The sequence below is a fragment of the Acipenser ruthenus genome, chromosome 42, assembly GCF_902713425.1.
Source record: "Acipenser ruthenus chromosome 42, fAciRut3.2 maternal haplotype, whole genome shotgun sequence".
NCBI lineage: Eukaryota > Metazoa > Chordata > Actinopteri > Acipenseriformes > Acipenseridae > Acipenser > Acipenser ruthenus.
In genome coordinates this window covers 5,601,865-5,621,203 of record NC_081230.1, presented here as the reverse complement: position 1 = coordinate 5,621,203, position 19,339 = coordinate 5,601,865, and the positions used below count along the sequence as shown (strand labels likewise).

Genomic DNA, 19,339 nt, shown 5'->3' with positions numbered 1-19,339 from the left:
CAGGGCTTAAAGGAATGAGCTGTGAAGATAAGGGAACTGAATTTATTTAGAACAGACAGGAATTGATGGAAGTCTAAAATCTTAAAAGGAGTTGACAAAGTGCAGGACAGAGGGAAGGAGACACTTCTTCACACAGGGAGTAGTGAGGGGATGGAAGGGGTCACTGAGCTATGTTGTTGATGTTTAATCACTGAGATGCAAGCTGTTCTCATGGGTTATTGTGCTTGTGTTTGTGGGTGTGTTTCAGACTGTGTACCAAATGCAGCCGCTGCAGCTTGTCAGGGCAGTGCAGGAGATCCTGAAGAGGGAGCGATCCCTCCTGAACCAGGGGGTAAGACTTTCAAAAGACTATGGACCAAGCACGAGGTAAAACTGTGTCAAGAAGGCAAATGTTTTGGCCAGTGCCTTCTTCAGTGTTCCAGAACCCCCTGCAGTGCTTAGAAGAAATTCATACCCGTGTTGTCTGTATTGCAGCAATATTTTTTCAGCATAATCCCAATTAGGGAATTCCTTTTTTTAAAACTTTTACTCCGGATCGTTCGCCAGGAGAAAGATGTTTTCTTTTAAGCGTCGCAGTGTATCTAGGTCGTGCATCCTCCTGCAACAGTGCTGGCGCTGTGTTTGAATTGAGTGCTTATTGTGCAAGAGGCAGCATGATCTGGATACACTGCGATCCTTACAAGAGAAATTCTCTTTATCCTGGCGAAGGCTCACAAGTTTAGAAATGTATACTCCAGTTGATTTACACCCATGATCAGGGCCGGATTAACACAGGGGCTTTAGGGGCTGCAGCCCAGGGCCTCAGATTTTTAATACAATACCAACATGTCAGAGTTCCATTTTGGCTTTGTGTGACTCACCTGATATCGTACAGCTTTCTTAAACCGGGTTTCCATGAAGTTTTTAGTTTGTCTTAAAACACAGCCTGCCTCATTTGGTCCCCAAAAAACAAACAAAAAGAGTCTGCAGTTTGCATTTCCCATTTTGTATTTGAAACTGCCAGTAACTAATGCTGTGGCCAATGCTCATTTTCAAAACTGGCGCTAATGCAAACATCGAGTCAGGTAAAATATGGATCAGATGAGACTGAATAATTAGACACAATAACAGTAAAGGGAAGCAAATGAATATGCAAAGAGGGGCCGCCATTAAACTTAATCTGGCCCTGCCCATGATGTATGAGTTGGCAGTAGGTTTAAAATCTAACACTGCAATAGAGAAAATACAGGATACAGCAAAGATAATGTAATGTGATCCTCATAAACACTGCAGGGTGTTCTTTGAACATTTCCCAACTTCTCCTTAAGCTGAGGGAACATAAAGCCACTTTTCATGAGGCTTGAAATGGTTCCAGGAGACCAGGAGACCTAGTTTGAGGCAACTTCGCTGTATAAAACCCAAAGTCTCCCCTGGTGTGCCATGCAGTGGCCTGAAACCTAGTCTCCTGAAACCATGTTCCAAGCCACACAGTGGCTTCGTGTTCCCTCAGCCTTTCATGAACAGACAATGATGGTATCTCTCACAGGGGCTGCTGTCATCCCTCACTGACAGAAGAGCACCAACACATACCGTTCTTAATCAGTACACTGAAGAAGTCATAAGACAAACACTTGACTTAGTTTCTTATAGTTTTAACTTAGACTTCTGACGATTAATAGAATAAAATAATGAAATGCTTTGCAGTAAAATTAAAGCTAAACAAGAAATGAAACCCTAATCCACCCTGTCTAGTCATGCTGCATCCTCATTTCTCTTTAAACAGAATATAAAACCCCTTCACTGATATGAACTGAGAAGCGTTAAGTGAAGTGGTGCAGTCAGGGGCTTTACAAAATGAGTTAATGAAGGGATAATGACTTTGCTGTGGCATGTTGCGAGGTATATAAACTCAATACAGTTATTTGAATGAGGAACATGTCACAGCACTGCCATTATCACCGTCCTACTTCAACCCTTTGTTTGCCTGAAATAATAATTGTAGTCCACTGAAAGAGTTTGTTTGAGAGCAGGACTGGAGTGTCACCAATAAGCAGTGGTTTGAGTAATAACAGCATGACGGACTATCATAGTAAACAGTCCTGTAGTGGGGTTTTAAGCTAGATAGTGGAACCAGTTATACAAAGTGTTACTGACAGTGCTGAGTGTGCTGGTATTCATACTCGGAACTGCCTTTAAGAAGTATTGATCAGCAGGTATTAAATAAATCCATTCAGAAATGTGTTGATTTCAAAAGAAAAGCTGTCCTTCCCTCACCTTTACAATTGCGTACCAATCAGTGGCAATTAACTTCCGCACTGTGTTTTAAAAGCCGATTTGGAAACTAATTTTCTGCTCATCCAGGGCGCTGATATTTTTACTGCCTCAGTACAGCAGTAAAGAAATGGAAATTTCACTTCCAATAAACTTTTAAAACACTCAGTCAATTGTCATTGATTGGCACTCAGTTGTACAGGTGAGGGAAGGACTGCTTTTTGTGTTTTGAAATCAACACATTAATGAATCGATTTATTGAATACCTGCCGATCAATACCTCATGAAGGCAATTCCGAGTCAGTGTCAGCTCAGCCCTCCTGACGGTTCTCACTGAGTTCATGTACAGCACTGTGTTGGATGTTGTTTTCAAGTGTGTCTCTCTCTGCAGAACTTCCCAGGTCTGGGGGTTCCAGGACAGCTCCCTCAGGCTGGCTCTCCAGCCCTGTCGCCAGCCCCCTCCCCTCTGCCTGCACCCTCAACTGCAGGAGGGAAGCAGGGTGATGACAGAGAGAGACACAGGGCCATCGAGAGGCTGGCTTTAAGGGTCGGGGAGGTTCAGAACTGCCGCAAAGAGATTCACCATCTTCAGGAGAGCATGAACTGGGAAAAGCAGAACTACGACTCCCTACAAGGTACCGTTCAAGGAGTGCTAACCAAGGGCACTACAACACAACCTTCATAATCATGAGTTATACCACACTGGTTCATCACTTGTTGCAACGAGAACAAAACAATGTTGTCGAATTTTATTTGTGATCCCACAACGTCTTTAACTCCTAGCTACTTCAGAAGCATCTGAAGAAGACACTAGCCAACACGTGTCTCTGCCTGACTGTTTTTTAAAGGTGTTCCTTTTCATAGTGCTCCGATGATATGGACTCTTGCTTGTCTTGCTTGTCTTGTTTCCCAGCCCAGGCGATACAGAACAGCATGCTGGATCAGAACCTACCTGAGAGCTGCAACAACCTGCAGAACCGAATCCAGCAGGATGAGTTCAAGAGCCAAGCATTCGCTGAGGTGAGCTCCTGTATGTAAAGAGTCATTCACTGGCTCTCCTGTCATCTCTATTGTGGTGTGCAGGGGGAGTCATACTGTCAGGGGAGCGCAGGGGTCCCCGAGGGTCTGCCCTGGTAAAGGCACGCCCGTGTGGTGTGCAGGGTGAGTCACACAGTCAGGGGAGCGCAGGGGTCCCCGAGGGTCTGCCCTGGTAAAGGCACGGCCGCGTGGTGTGCAGGGGGAGTCATACAGTCAGGGGAGCGCAGGGGTCCCCGAGGGTCTGCCCTGGCAAAGGCACGGGCGCGTGGTGTGCAGGGGGAGTCACACAGTCAGGGGAGCGCAGGGGTCCCCGAGGGTCTCCCCTGGTAAAGGCACGGCCGCGTGGTGTGCAGGGGGAGTCATACAGTCAGGGGAGCGCAGGGGTCCCCGAGGGTCTGCCCTGGCAAAGGCACGGCCGCGTGGTGTGCAGGGTGAGTCACACAGTCAGGGGAGTGCAGTCTAGTTCCTGGAGAAACAAAGGGAAAGCCTTCAATAAAGAACACCGTGTACCTTTCATTTCCACTGTGTCTATTTTGCTATCTAAACCGTTTCACACAAACCCTATATTTTGCTTTCACTTATGAAAGGAAATGTATTAAAAATAAATTATTTGACAAAAATGATTACTGTTGATCGATAAGAGGCCGGTGTTCAAGATTGTGGTTGCTTCAGTTCCGTAAATGTAAATGACCACGTTGCACCAGAGTTTAACACCTGCAGCTGATCAGAGACTAGCTGTGTTATTCCTAGGCAGCTGCTACTTTCACAGTGTGATAACTGTGCAACGATTGATCAAGATATAATAGTTCTATTGTTGGATAGGCAAAAGGCAGTATATTTCATATGAAACAGTTAGGGATGGAGGTGCTATGAATAGACAGTGATGTGGTCAGCTTTCTGGGGTTTTCCTTTGTTTTCAATTGTCAGCACCTGTGATGTAATTACAGACATCATTTGAGAGGAATCAGGAGTGGAGATTATTCCTTTGCTCCCAGAAGAATGTGTAAGAGAATAACTATGGAGAAAGTCCTATTTATAGGAGTTCAAACATAATTTGAGATTATTTAGATTATCGTGATCATTTCTCACCCTATGTTTAAAATGTCATTATGGTCCAGTTGTATTTCTTACATTCACTGGAGACAGTGTTTCAGGGGGCAGGTTAATGGTTACACTCTGGTGTACCAGCTGTACTTAGACAGCCAGAACATGATGACTGAAATAGAACATGAGACAAAGTGACTGTAAAGAAGAAAACACTTCATTAGGAGATATGCCATGTATTTGGAAGATGCTATCCCATTTGTAATATGTGTCTCGCATGTTATCGCACAAATCTCTATTTACAAAAGGATACCTGGTTTACTTTAGTTTCAGGTGGTCTTGCGCTTCCTAGGTCATTTCAACTGGAGGGTGAAATTGTCCCACCCCTCCACCATATTTTTTCTGCCATTAATCAATTAGCTGCTTCCCCTATTGACTTGAACCAGAAGACCCAGTACCCTGCTCCCCTGTGCTGTACCTTACTCCCCTGTGCTGTACCTTGCTCCCCTGTGCTGTACCTTGCTCCCCTGTGCTGTACCCAGCTCCCCTGTGCTGTACCCTGCTCCCCTGTGCTGCATCTTGCTCCCCTGTGCTGTACCCTGCTCCCCAGTGCTGTACCCAGCTCCCCTGTGCTGTACCCAGCTCCCCTGTGCTGTACCCAGCTCCCCTGTGCTGTACCTTGCTCCCCTGTGCTGTACCTTGCTCCCCTGTGCTGTACCCAGCTCCCCTGTGCTGTACCCTGCTCCCCTGTGCTGTATCCCCTTCCCTCCATTTGTGACCTCCCCCCCCCCCCCCCCCCCCAGTGTAGGAGTAAGATTTCTAATAGTTTAAAAACAGCTCACAACATCCGGGACTACATTTTGGTTACTAATCCCTGATATTGTGAGCTGTTTCTAAACTCTATAATAAATACTTAGTGTGAGCTCTCCTACAGGAGGACCCAGCTGTCCCTGCAGTAATCTGGCTCTCTGGTTCAGTGTCTCACTTGTTCCTCTTGTGCTGTATTCTACAGAAACGGATCCAGCTGATCCAGGAGGCAGTACACACTCTGGAACAGACCCAGCAACAAGTGGAGTTGCACATTCAGAGCTGGAAACGACAGCAGCACCTCTCTACCATCGGAGCACCCTTCAGTGATAACCTGTCCTCACTGCAAAACTGGTGAGGGCGTTTCATGTTTTTATATTATCAGTCACATAGTCTGGGGAGTGCAGGTTCCTGGCTGTGTGGAGTGGCTGGTCTTCACTGAGGTTTCCAGAGGGAGCATCGCATTGGCTCTGGTGCTCTGGTTCCTGGTTGTCGGTCTTTGCTGGGGTTCTACAGGGAGCATTGGCTCTGTCGCTAGACAGTCGCAGCTTGCCAGGAACCCGGTGAGCTGAAAGCAGACACCTATAGGGCTGGTCTTTGTTGTCCAGGGGCTGGTTGCTCTCACCCGCTGTGGAACCCCTGGGTGTAGAGAGGATGGAGATTGAAAGATCAAAGAATCCTCCCTGACGTTAAAGAATTTTTCCATAAGGAATGTTTTATAAAAGCCCAGTGCTTTGTGCTTTGAACTGTTTTGAAAGCCCAGCAACTTCAGCCAGAAGAACTTCTGATTTCTCTTTTCCCCATTCCGGGTGATGGATTTGCATAACTACCTGGAGCTTCTTCTGCCTTGACTTCTCAATGACATCGCTCTAAAATCAGAAAAGAATCCAGACAGCTGATCAAACAAGTACAGTGTGTATGGAACAGTAAATTTGATTGCATGAACACAGTGTTCTCTTCTAACTCTAATAAACTTGCTGTTTAGGCTCGACCTAAGCAGGTTTAGTTAGGGGTAAACTAGGAAGTGGTAGCTATGGAAATCCACTACTAGCATGAGGACATGTACCTTCAAGGATTCCAGACTCGTCTTTTGCATGTTTTTTAAAAGCTAGTAACGACTCATGTTTAAAACAAAAGCTACAGTAAGCCTTTTTATTTCTTGGCCCGCAAATTACAGTTTGGTTAATGTCAGCACTGCCATTGAAGATCTCTTGGTAATGCAAAATGAATGGTCTCACAATGAGATTTGCATAGAGTTGAGGCTTGATTGATCTTATCAGCCTGGTAATTTATTTAATGATAAGCTTCACTTACAGGGAATCCATCTCTGTGCGATAGGGAAACAAATCGGCTCGAATTTCTCTATTCATCTCTGTGTGCATGAAGAACTACAGTGATGTTCTTGGATGTTTGGATAGGTGGCTAAAACAAAGTTCAAAGTTAACCCTTTTCTGCCCTGCAAGTATGAAGGCTGTGCTGGTAGCCTGCATGCAGTAGCCTCTGATTCTGTGGTATCATGCAATACAGATAACTGCAAAATAAAGGCTCATGTAGACCGATTTCCATGTACAGTACTGTGCAAAAGTTTTAGGCAGGTGTGAAAAAATGCTGTAAAGTAAGAATGCTTTCAAAAATAGACATGTTAATAGATTATATTTATCAATTAACTAAATGCAAAGTGAGTGAACAGAAGAAAAATCTACATCAAATCCATATTTGGTGTGACCACCCTTTGCCTTCAAAACAGCATCAATTCTTCTAGGTACACTTGCACAAAGTCAGGGATTTTGTAGGCATATAGTCAGGTGTATCATTAAACAATTATACCAAACAGGTGCTAATGATCATCAATTCAATATGTAGGTTGAAACACAATCATTAACTGAAACAGAAACAGCTGTGTAGGAGGAATAAAACTGGGTGAGGAACAGCCAAACTCAGCTAACAAGGTGAGGTTGCTGAAGACAGTTTACTGTCAAAAGTCATACACCATGGCAAGACTGGGCACAGCAACAAGACACAAGGTAGTTATACTGCATCAGCAAGGTCTCTCCCAGGCAGAAATTTCAAGGCAGACAGGGGTTTCCAGATGTGCTGTCCAAGCTCTTTTGAAGAAGCACAAAGAAACGGGCAACGTTCAGGACCGTAGACGCAGTGGTCGGCCAAGGAAACTTACTGCATCAGATGAAAGACACATCATGCTTAGTTCCCTTCGCAATCGGAAGATGTCCAGCAGTGCCATCAGCTCAGAATTGGCAGAAAACAGTGGGACCCTGGTACACCCATCTACTGTCCGGAGAAGTCTGGTCAGAAGTGGCCTTCATGGAAGACTTGCGGCCAAAAAGCCATACCTCCGACGTGGAAACAAGGCCAAGCGACTCAACTATGCACGAAAACACAGGAACTGGGGTGCAGAAAAATGGCAGCAGGTGCTCTGGACTGAGGAGTCAAAATTTGAAATATTTGGCTGTAGCAGAAGGCAGTTTGTTTGCCGAAGGGCTGGAGAGCGGTACACGACTGAGTGTCTGCAGGCAACAGTGAAGCATGGTGGAGGTTCCTTGCAAGTTTGGGGCTGCATTTCTGCAAACGGAGTTGGGGATTTGGTATTGGAATTAATGGTCTCCTCAATGCTGAGAAGTACAGGCAGATACTTATCCATCATGCAATACCATCAGGGAGGCATCTGATTGGCCCCAAATTTATTCTGCAGCATGACAACGACCCCAAACATACAGCGAAAGTCATTAAGAACTATCTTCAGCGTAAAGAAGAACAAGGAGTCCTGGAAGTGATGGTATGGCCCCCACAGAGCCCTGATCTCAACATCATCAAGTCTGTCTGGGATTACATGAAGAGAGAGAAGCAACTGAGGCTGCCTAAATCCACAGAAGAACTGTGGTTAGTTCTCCAAGATGTTTGGGCCAACCTACCTGCCGAGTTCCTTCAAAAACTGTGTTCAAGTGTACCTAGAAGAATTGATGCTGTTTTGAAGGCAAAGGGTGGTCACACCAAATATTGATTTGATGTAGATTTTTCTTCTGTTCACTCACTTTGCATTTTGTTAATTGATAAATATAAACTATTAACATGTCTATTTTTGAAAGCATTCTTACTTTACATCATTTTTTCACACCTGCCTAAAACTTTTGCACAGTACTGTAGATCCCAGGGAGAGCTCAGCAGGTTTAATACCACTGCCCTGCAGCATCGATACTGCAGCTTAGAAGATAGTGTGACTGGTTTGTGTTGTGTGTGTGTGTCCTGCAGCTGTGAGCAGCTCCTGACGATCAACATTCAGCTGAACCAGGAGATGATCATCGCGGGGAGAGAGTCTGGAGCGGAGCCCTTCAGAGAGCAGCAAGAGAAACTAGCCCTGCTGCTTAAGACACTCATACAGAGGTAAGAAACCTTCAGCACTGACAAACACACAGAGGGGCTGCACACTAGAGATACACTCACACACACACACACACACACACACACACACAGGGGCTGCACACTAGAGCTAGAACCAGCAATGATTAATCAGAGATAAATAGTCCACGAGATGCTTCTTTAAAAACATCTGAATAAATCATGTAGTGCTCTGTTTATGAATCCATTGTTTTAATAGAAATTCTATTTTTAGAATAATTTAGAATCTCAAATGCATATGTTACAAGCGGCCTGCTCACTGCTTCTCAGACAGCTTTTGACCATGAGTGTGGTCAGTTCTCAGCTGGAGCGGGTGCCTCTGACCGTGTGTTGCTGTGTCTCTGTAGCGCTCTGCTAGTGGATAAACAGCCTCCTCAGGTGATTAAGACCCAGTCCAAGTTCTCCACCACAGTGAGGTTCCTGCTGGGGGAGAGGATGAACTCCGGGAAACCAGCGGTGGTGAAGGCTCAGATCATCACAGAATCTCAGGCTAGAAACCTGTCCCAACCTGGCTCCCTCACGTAAGAGTCCTGAAATATAATAGCGATGCAGTTGTCTGCCACTGGGGATCAAACGCCCTGAGGAAGGGATATTTACGCTTCACACATTTCTCCACTTATCCAACTGTCATGACACTTGGTATTAACATTATTTTGCATAAGTTATTGATAATATAAGATTCTGGAGATATAGGGGGAGTGTCTGTCTGTCTGTACATCCATCTACCTGTGTCTCCACATCATAGGTAAACCAGCTAGGGGATTACTTCTTTCAACTTTTACTCTGGAACATTCGCCAGGGGAAAGAGATTTTTTCTTCTAAACATTGCAGTATATCCAGTTCACACTCCCTCCTGCAACAATGCTGGTGATTGAAATGAATGTTGTATTGTGGGAACAGAAAACCAGCATTGTTGCAGGAGGGAGCGTGATCTGAAAACACTGCTATCCTTAGAAGAGATTAGAAGAGGCTTTTCTGTGCAAAGTTCAACTTCATTTGAGGTGTTAATAGTTTTAAATGTTTCAATGTTAGTGAAACACTTAAACTTGTAACCATTATCAAAATATGTAAGGCAAATATAGCTGTTAGCCTTATACAGTGTTGGCCAGTGTATTTAATATGTGTCTCTTCAGTCTTTTCCAGTTATTTATTTATTTAGTCACATTTATATAGCACCTTACGTCACATGGGCCCCAATATGCTTTACACAAAGATAATAATCAATCCATTGTAATAAGACAGTTTTGGTAACAGAAAGAAAGCCTGTTCATATAAAAAGAACAATAAAAACAACATTATGGGAACATTGATACAATTTGAAATTAGAAAGACAACAGAAAAGCAGTTATTTTGTATAATAATACACTGATAAGAAGGCTAGTTTGTGAAGGGATCACTGGTCTGAATGCATCAGCAGTGCACCCAGCAGAGGCTCAGGGCTGTTTTGTTTTTCAGGGAGAACGTGGGGGAGCTCATCAACAACTCGGCCATCTTGGATCACAACGCTTCTACAAAGAGCACCAGCTCCACCTTCAGGAACATGGTGGGTACTGCAGCCCAGGAGCTTCCTAAGAATAACACAGAGACAAAGCAATATTCATAGAAGCAATATTATAACACAAGTGGGAAATTCCACTGTTTAAAAAGAATTCTAAAAACGTGTCATAATAAAACTACTTCCTTCTGTTTCATCACAACAATTTACAACAAACTGACAGGCTGTGCATTCCTGGATGGACTGATTGCTCGTGTGCAGGCAGAGAGAGGAACAGCTGGTAGCCATGGTGCTGGTTCTGTTTCAGTGTTCGGGAAGTTATTTTTAAAAAGCAGTCAGTTACAATTATAAGTTACTTGAACAAAATTATTACTAGTTACAGTTACAAATAATTACTTATCAGGGGCACAGTTTCGTTTCTCGGTTTGGTCAGGCTGCAGCTGGAAATATCCTTTGAAGATCCAGCTGTGGAACCCCCTTGTTCCCTCCTCTGACTCTCTTCTAGCAGGATGATCAGAAGTGTGTTCATGTGACATGTAAGGTTGGACTTGCACTGTCGAAGCTCTTTCTGATTTTATGCGTTAGCGTAGTCCTTTTTTAAATGTAATGAAAAGTAACCACATTGTTTTTTTCACATAAAATGTAATCTGTTAATAGATTTCGGTACCTGTCTGAAAAAGTAACCGTTACAGTTACAAGTTACTGAAAAATGTAATCAGATTACAGTTACGCATTACATGTAATCTGTTACTCCCCGACACTTTCCATTTTAGCTTTAGATGATTTATCGTAGAGATCTCGATATACATTTTCCAGTATCTTACCATTCTTGCTGTACACTCAGCTGTGGATCAGGGGACTGGCCACCTGTATATCTCCCTTGGGTTCAGTCTTTTCATGCTGAGGTGGTATAATGCAATCACCCACAGTGACAATGAAACATGTCAGATTCAAGCTTGGGTAATCTCTTCCTTTGTGTGTCTCCAGTCAATAAAGAGGATCAAGCGTGCAGACCGGAAGGGCTCAGAGTCAGTAACAGAGGAGAAATTCGCCCTGCTTTTCTCATCTGAGATCAACATTACAGGCTGTGATACGGCCTACAATATCCAGGTGAGAGCCCAGTCCCTGTTCCTCCCTCTCCCTCTCCCTCCCTCCCTCTCCCTCTCCTCTCCCCTCTGTCAGCCACAGGGGTACACAGTGACAATATCCTGGTGAGAGACCAGCCTCTCCCTCTCCCTCTCCCTCTCCCTCTCCCTCTCCTCTCCCCTCTGTCAGCCACAGGGGTACACAGTGACAATATCCTGGTGAGAGACCAGCCTCTCCCTCTCCCTCTCCCCCTCCCTCTCCCTCTCCCTCCCTCCCCCTCCTTCCTCTCCCCCTCCTCTCCCCTCTGTCAGCCTCAGGGATGTGATGTGTGAATAAAAACATTTCTAAACTGTAGGCAGGGTGTACAATGTGTTATTTGTATGGCCAGTACATTTCAAATGACTGATAACTTCCCTGCACTGTCACTGATGGTGTCGTGGTGTCTGAATCTCTCTCAGGTGATCTCCTTTCCCATTGTGGTGATTGTCCATGGGAGTCAGGATAACAATGCGCTGGCCACCATACTGTGGGACTGTGCCTTCTCTGAGATGGTAAGAACGATTCACACACCCACAAGCTGCACCGTCAAGGTGCTGTTTCCATGCTACTCACACAGCTTCCTTTAGTCTTCAGTAGGGGTAGAACAACTACTAATCTGAGTAGCTGATTTAGAAACAGTTCAATAAATCAACTAGTCGCCCCTAATTAATCAAGGAAGTATTTGATAATGTCTGGTGCTCTGTTTGTGAATGTTTCATAGTACTTTGATGTCTGTGCACTATATTTATAAATCGCACTACCATCCATCTGAAATCACATGCAATCACTTCACAATTACGTGACATGTGATTTTTGACTATCAGTTTGTGAGGTCGACTGTCACTTTGCTATTCGACTAGTTGACTGTTCGGTATACCCCAAATCTTTAGCCGACTCTGGGCTCCTCGAGTGGCTAACCTGGTAAAAGCACAGTAAGCAGTTTACTGTGCGTCTGATCAATGTGTTCTGGAGCCATCCTGGAATGTTTCTCCATTGATTGAGTTATTATCGTGTTCAGCTGCCAGCCCCACCTTTTCTACATACATACAGACAGAGAGAGTAGACGGGCTGACTGAGGAAGATAACTGTGATATACAATACCCAGAGCAAATGTACCCTTCTAAAAACCACAGTACATTTGCACAGTCATTTTTCAGTGCTTTTCCCATAGTTCTACATTGACCATCGTTTCTCATGATTTGCCATGGTCTTTAATTTTACTTTACCATACTGCTCTGGGCTGATTGCTCACATATGCTTCACCATGCTTTCACTGTGCTGTAGTACACTTTGCAGTGCTTGACTGCTGCTGTCTGTGTCTCCTTGCAGGACCGAATCCCCTTCGTGGTTCCTGACAGGGTCTCGTGGCAGCAGATGTGCGACACGCTGAACACCAAGTTCATGTCGGAGGTTCAGACGCCCCGTCGTCTTGACAACGACAACTTCCGGTTCCTGGCCCAAAAGATCTTCGACGAGCCAGATATCAGCGGAGACTTCCAGAACCGGATGGTGTCCTGGTCCCAGTTCAACAAGGTATAGTACAGCACAGTGTGCCCCGCACTGCAGTGACTGCAGCAAGATACAGGCTTCATGACAAATGGACACGCAGCTCTTCAGATATATGGAACAATGTAAAGTGTGCTGTACGTACACTATCCCCTTGTATCGGTCAGCTTGTATCAGATGAATAGGAAGTAAATGACGATAATATCCATATCAAATGTTTACCATAGTAAAACCCAGAACGGCATAGTAAATCATGTTTAAAAACATGGCAAGCCGTAATACTATACAGTAAATACATAGTATAAGCATGGGAAAAACAAAACTACACTGCAAATTTGCTGTGGTACATTTTTTTAATAGTACATCTGAAACAAATAGCAAGTTCACATCCACATTTTAAGCGCCTGTTGAACAACATTTACAAATGCTGTGTGTGACTCTGTGTGTGTGTGACTCTGCGCGTGTGTGTGTGTGTTGCAGGAGGTGCTCCCTGGACGAGGCTTCACATTCTGGCAGTGGTTTGACGGAGTAATGGAGCTGACCAAAAGACATCTCAAGAACTACTGGACTGACCGGTAACCAGCCTTCCTGCATGTCTCTCTGTGGATCTGTGCAGATGTCCGTATGTCTATGTGTGTCTGCTTGTCTGTCTCCAGTCTGTGTCTCTTCCAGAATTATTAAACACTCAATAGTGCTACATTTAGAAATACTAAAAAACTTTGTTTCGATCAGAAGTCTTTCTCAAAGTCGTGCTTGTCGTTGCTCTCTACGTTTATTTTAGTATATCTAACTCTGTATCTCTGTCCACCTGCCTCTGTGTGTGTGTGTGTGCGCTTGCCTGCCTGCCTGTCTGTGTGTGTAGGATAAGGGATTCTGGCATGCTCCTAATGGGCTGTGTGCATGTGACCGAGTGCTGTTGCAGTGTCGTGTGGGTAGTGATGTCACAGACCAGGAAGTAACAGAAACCAAATAATAGATGGCGGATGTGAAATTGAGTGCTACGGCGCTCAGCTATTTTATTAAATAATAAATAAACAAAAGGTTTAAACAAACACAAAACACACTAAACAAAAAGGCGCGTTGGCCCAACAAATAAACAGGGTAGAGAGCTGCAGGTTTATATACAGTGACCATCTCCCGATTAGCAACAATTAATGAATGAATTAACTCGGGAGATGGTCACAGTCTGCACGAGTTCAATAAGGATACGCGACTGTCAGCCAGCTAAATAAATCACTAGCTGATAAGTCACACATCCTCTCCTTGTTTACCTGTTATGCATGCTTATTGGCACTCCAAACTCTTTGTTTACCCGTTGTGATCCCTCATTGGCTCTCCCTGCAGGCTGATTTTCGGTTTCATTGGGAAGCAGTACCTGCACTTGCTGCTGCAGCAGAGCGAGGATGGAACCTTCCTGCTGAGATTCAGTGACTCTGAGATTGGAGGGATAACCATCGCCTACGTCACCACCACTGACACAGGTACAGCACTGACCGAGACCCACACTGCAGAGCAACTCAGCAGCCTAGCAAAGGGAAACATGTGTGGCATACCTGAAGCCTACCAACAGATGAATAATAAACTAAACAGCTACATGAGGCATTTGTAACAAGTATTGTAAAGCATTCTATTAACTCATCTTCTTGGAAGATCGTGAAAACAGTTCACCAGTAAGGACTGCGTCTGTCTGTCCGATGTTGTATTAACACACAGCTGTGTTTCCCAACAGGAAGCCGACAGATCCTTAATATCCAGCCATTCACTAAGAAGGACCTGGAGATCCGGTCTCTGGGAGATCGAATTCAGGACATCACATTCATTCAGTTTGTCTACCCCAACCGGGCGAAGAACGAAGCCTTCAACAAGTACTACACGGGTGAGGCCAGCGCCACGCACTGTACTCCCAGACAGGAGCTCTGCTTAGAGGATGCTTTTAAACCAGTTTGGGGGGTTCTCTATGGTGCTAACAACGTCATTCTCACCTAATATATATTGCTAGAATTGTGCTAGTCTTTTCCTATATGAAAGCGCACACATTCTGGTAAGGTGAATTTGATGCTTTAATGGTGTTTTATTTGAAGCTTTTGGAGAAGAATATGTATTGATACTTCAATGCAACCCTTGATTGCACTCAGGATAGGTCATTGTCTAAAGAGATGAAATGTTCAGACGTCCCAGAAGCAGCTTGCTCCAGATTGGTTCCATCAACAGGAAGTGCAGCATGAAACAGAGTCTGCCAGTTTTAATGTGTACAAGTGCTATGAAAAAATACCATTAAAAAGCAAATGCACGTGTGCATCTTTCTAATAGGAAAAAGTGAGATGGATGAATTGATGGTAATGCATATTGGATTTTTCTGTTTATTTGTGCAATTATTCAGAGTGGTTATGTGTTCTCCAATAGTGAGTTATTGTCATTGTTCTCCGTATCTGCCTGCCTGGCTTTGAGACATTATGAGCTTGTCTGGAGAATCCTAAGTGCTGAACTAAACAGCCTTCCTCCCTCCATTCAAGTCATGCGACCTGCCAACTCTGCCAGCTACACCTGCACATATAGACACAGGCATGGCAGCGTTACAGTGTTACCGCATAGGAAACGATGATTGAACCTCCTGCAAATATGCTTTTAAACATGTTTTTTCCCCACAGTTATGCCAAACAAAAACAATGGGTACCTTCAAGCGACGATCCACACCAAAGTGGCAGGGTGAGTGTGCTGGAGGCTGGGGTTGAACGGGTCCTGCAGCTCCCTGTCTGGTGCTGAGATGGCACCATGTTGCTGTGCCAATGAGAGCTTTTACACAGGAGCCATACGACAAGACTATTCATCTCTCAATAATGCTGCATTTAGAAATAGTGTACTCAAATAAACTTCAATTCAATGACAAACATTTTGACTAGAAGTGTTTCTCAATGTCACACTTCATATTCCACCAGTGCTGTCAGCAGCACAGCAAACAAAGCCATGGAAAGCCATGGATAGCAGCAGAGGCTTTCAGGACTGATGCTGGTTATCTGCCACTAATTATCATGATAAACTGCATGAAACAGACAATTGGCAAATAACCTAAGAATATGCACTGGGCATCACCATACGTCACATCTGAATACACATTAAGCAGAGTTTGTTGAAATATTCACGTAGACGATACACCATGAACAGTCATAGAGTCCTGTAGTTATTCCACAAAGCAAATACCCCACGAGTCCCCATGAGTGAAGTACCCACAGCGCTCTGAACATTCAGGGAGTGTTTCCAGAACAAGTACAGTGTTTAAAACAGAAAGGATGTTTAAACCTACAAAAGCTGATATCAGAGAATTAGTTTCTTTAAATCAGGCTCTGCATGTCCAAAATGAGATACGGTAACAAATATTCAGTCAGGACCACCGAATGTGAAGGTTAGTGATGCCAGATATCGCAGAGCTTATTGCAGATGACCTACAGTTTTGATGAGTTCATTTTAACTTTGAATGGTACAAATTGCATTGTGGGTGCTGCGGGCCTGTGTGACCCCGTGTTTGGTTGTGTTTCTCAGGGAGCAGAGTTCATCCCGCATGGGGAATGGTGGGGGCGCCCCCTCCACCCCGTCCCCCCTCCCCAGTGACCTGGACCACCAGACTCAGATGAACCTCCAGACGCCGTTCAACACAGCACGACCCTTCAACCCCCCCGCCTTCAACAGGTAAGAGAAGCACTCACCCCTTCAACACAGCACCGCCCTTCAACCCCCCCGCCTTCAACAGATAAGAGAAGCACTCACCCCTTCATTTGTGTGTGTCAGTGTGTTGACTGCCGTGCTGTGTATTTTAGGGAGCCGATCTCGTCCCGCATGGGGAATGGTGGGGTGTCCTCAGCCCCCTCACCCCTGCCCAGCGAGACCCCCATGGAGCCCCCCACCCAGATGAACCTCGCTCAGATCAACGACATCTTCTTCACACACCCGTGAGTCCCGTAAAACACTCACATGAGAGCTCTGGGCAGTTGCTTGGTGACAGTTACTAAATTCAATGAATTTACATAGATAACATACTTGTAGAATAAATAGGAAAGCTGATTCCAGATACACCATGCGTATCTAGAGAACCACTTGTCAAACTGTGATGAAACTGGCTGAAGACGTTCTTTAGCACAAATGATTGAACATGCCTGAATCAGGGGGTGTATGGGGCTGTTTGTCTGTCTTTCACACTTATATCTGGAGTGTCGCTTATTGTGATGAAACTTCCTAATGCAATTCTTTATCAGAATCTGGGAATATAAGGTCTGTCTGTATGTCCTACATTCTTACATGTGATAATGGTGGCTGTTTCACTACAATGACAGCATGGTGGGGGGTGTGCATCTCTGATTTCTGTGTTCTCTTTGCAGGGGCCAGTTTCAGCACCCCTTTGTGAACCCCATGCTATATAACCAGCTCCCATACCCAGGAGGGCCCCAGCAAGATGTCCACATGCAGAACAACCCTACGATGCAGGGAGTCCTGGAGCCCTTCCCTGAGCAGGGGCAGGCAGGGGCACACTACCAGTGAGTCAGCTCAGGGTCTCAGCAATAAGAGAATCACACAGGAGAATTGGTTCAATTTACAGAACTTACACAATCATTATCCCAATGCAAGTACTGGCAAAAGCTTTGACTAGAAGTCTTTCCCAATGCCATCAATGTCTAAGTGCTACAGTATAAAGCAAGTTTCAGAAGTACTGTGATCTTTTAGAGGGCATCTATATATCTGGAAAAGGGCATATTAAATTGTGATGAAACTTGGGAAGAACATTCTTTAGCATGTTATTGAGAGTATTAGACTATGGCTATATGGAGGTGTCTCTGTCTCCACATCCACCTGTATGTCACATTTACACAGATCAGTCATTTTGAAGCAGTGTGGAGTAGTGGTTAGGGCTCTGGACTCCTGACCGGAGGGTTGTGGGTTCAGTCCCAGGTGGGGGACGCTGCTGTACCCTTGAGCAAGGTACTTTACCTAGATTGCTCCAGTAAAAACCCAACTGTATAAATGGGTAATTGTATGTAAAAATAATGTGACAATTGTAAGTCGCCCAGGATAAGGGCGTCTGCTAAGAAATAAATAATAATAATAATGTACCATGATACAAACTCATTCGCTTTCCTAATCTAGATATTAAATACCACTTATCTAATTTTCATGAAACTAATCCTTGCATTTCTTATTCTATGTGATTGATACATGTCTTTCCTATCAGACTGATAGTGGTTATTTGGAGGGATGTTGCTGACATGCTTGCTATATTTTTTCCCATGGGATGAGCAGTCTGGACCTGCCCCCTCCGACAGACTGGGAGTTTGTGGAGTTACTGGGAGGAGACGCCTCTCGTATGGACACGGACAACTTCCAGCTCCCACAGTGACATCACCACGCCACGGACCAATCACGAGGCTTTGCAGCACAATTTGGACGCACTGAGACTAAACTGTGTATAAAGAAGCACACGTCAGTGCATTCATGGAGAAGAAACTAGCATTCACATTATTACTACAAATCTACAGTGCCTTGAGCTTCAAGACTAATCGGGGATGCAGAACATCTCCCATTGTAAATAAAACACATTGCATCACTGAATGTGAACCGCTATCACAACCTGGTTTATTAAGGGGATTTCCTTTTTGTATTAACTTTTACATTATTTTAAAAATGAATTTCAATAAAAAAAAAAAAAAAAAAAAACGTTTATTACATTACAGAACTTGGGTATTACTTTTTGTTTCACACTAAAAACAGATTTTCCAGTTTTTAGAAAATGTACACAAATGTATTTCATTCTGTGTGAAAGTAGCTCAGCACTGCAGGTTACAGACTGTTACAACCAATATTTTCAGTAATATATTTGTGGAGAACTCTCGTCATTGGTATATTAGGAAAGACAATACAATAATCTCTGTCAAAGGCACTAAAAAGGGAAGACTTTGGAAAGGCTCATCACTTCACAATGAGTGACCCTTCATGAAATCCAAGGCGATATCTTGTGTAAATGTGCTTTAGAGCCCCACTGTTGGTCCAGTCTAGCATGATGATGTCATAGAGGTTACCACACTGAGGCTTCACTGTGGATATAATGAAGCTTCCCTGGGAGCTTGTATGAATTTTAAATCCGATGCTGCCTCTACTGAAACTGCCAATACCCATTTCATGTAAGCGACTTCATATTGGAAGTGTTTTGGAAAACACCCTCACCCTGTGACCTAAGTTTGCCACCATATAAAGGTCATTTGACTTTTACCCAACCCTTCAAGATATTGGCTTCATGCGCAGGACACATCTGCATTGAGTGTGAGAGAGAAGAACTACTACTGACTAACATGTGAGAGACTTCAAATATCAGCATGAGTAGAAGTGAACGGAGCGAGGCTGAAAGCACTGAGTGCTGATATAACCCTCACACAGGCACACTCACCATCCAGAACTCTATTATATACTGCTTTATTATTAACACAAGTTACACATCCAGCTGTATTTGATTGCTAATCCTTACCAACCTGTATTCAGTCTGTTGTCAATTTCATTAAAAAGAAGTAAAGGTTTGAAGAGAATACTGTGTCTGCGGTACACGGCTGATTGTGATGTCAGCGTTGTGAATGGAATTCATTTTTTTTTTTTAAAGCAGGTGACGTCAATTGTGCTGATATG

General features: G+C 44.2%; 1 protein-coding gene across 1 annotated transcript in view; it reads left to right on the top strand.

Annotated features, from left to right (window-relative positions):
• The window catches only part of LOC117966963 (signal transducer and activator of transcription 5B-like), a 52,918-nt gene extending 33,685 nt beyond the window's left edge, over positions 1–19,233 (top strand). Inside the window, exons 4-21 of the mRNA XM_034913937.2 lie at positions 248–331; positions 2,642–2,885; positions 3,164–3,270; positions 5,345–5,493; positions 8,407–8,538; positions 8,901–9,074; positions 10,009–10,096; positions 11,036–11,158; positions 11,593–11,685; positions 12,503–12,706; positions 13,160–13,254; positions 14,024–14,160; positions 14,409–14,555; positions 15,328–15,385; positions 16,217–16,363; positions 16,492–16,623; positions 17,050–17,205; positions 17,966–19,233. Coding sequence (XP_034769828.2) covers positions 248–331; positions 2,642–2,885; positions 3,164–3,270; positions 5,345–5,493; positions 8,407–8,538; positions 8,901–9,074; positions 10,009–10,096; positions 11,036–11,158; positions 11,593–11,685; positions 12,503–12,706; positions 13,160–13,254; positions 14,024–14,160; positions 14,409–14,555; positions 15,328–15,385; positions 16,217–16,363; positions 16,492–16,623; positions 17,050–17,205; positions 17,966–18,062 — 2,367 coding nt within the window. The 3' untranslated portion in view covers positions 18,063–19,233. The remainder of the gene's footprint in view (positions 1–247; positions 332–2,641; positions 2,886–3,163; positions 3,271–5,344; positions 5,494–8,406; positions 8,539–8,900; positions 9,075–10,008; positions 10,097–11,035; positions 11,159–11,592; positions 11,686–12,502; positions 12,707–13,159; positions 13,255–14,023; positions 14,161–14,408; positions 14,556–15,327; positions 15,386–16,216; positions 16,364–16,491; positions 16,624–17,049; positions 17,206–17,965) is intronic.
• Positions 19,234–19,339: the final 106 nt, after the last annotated feature.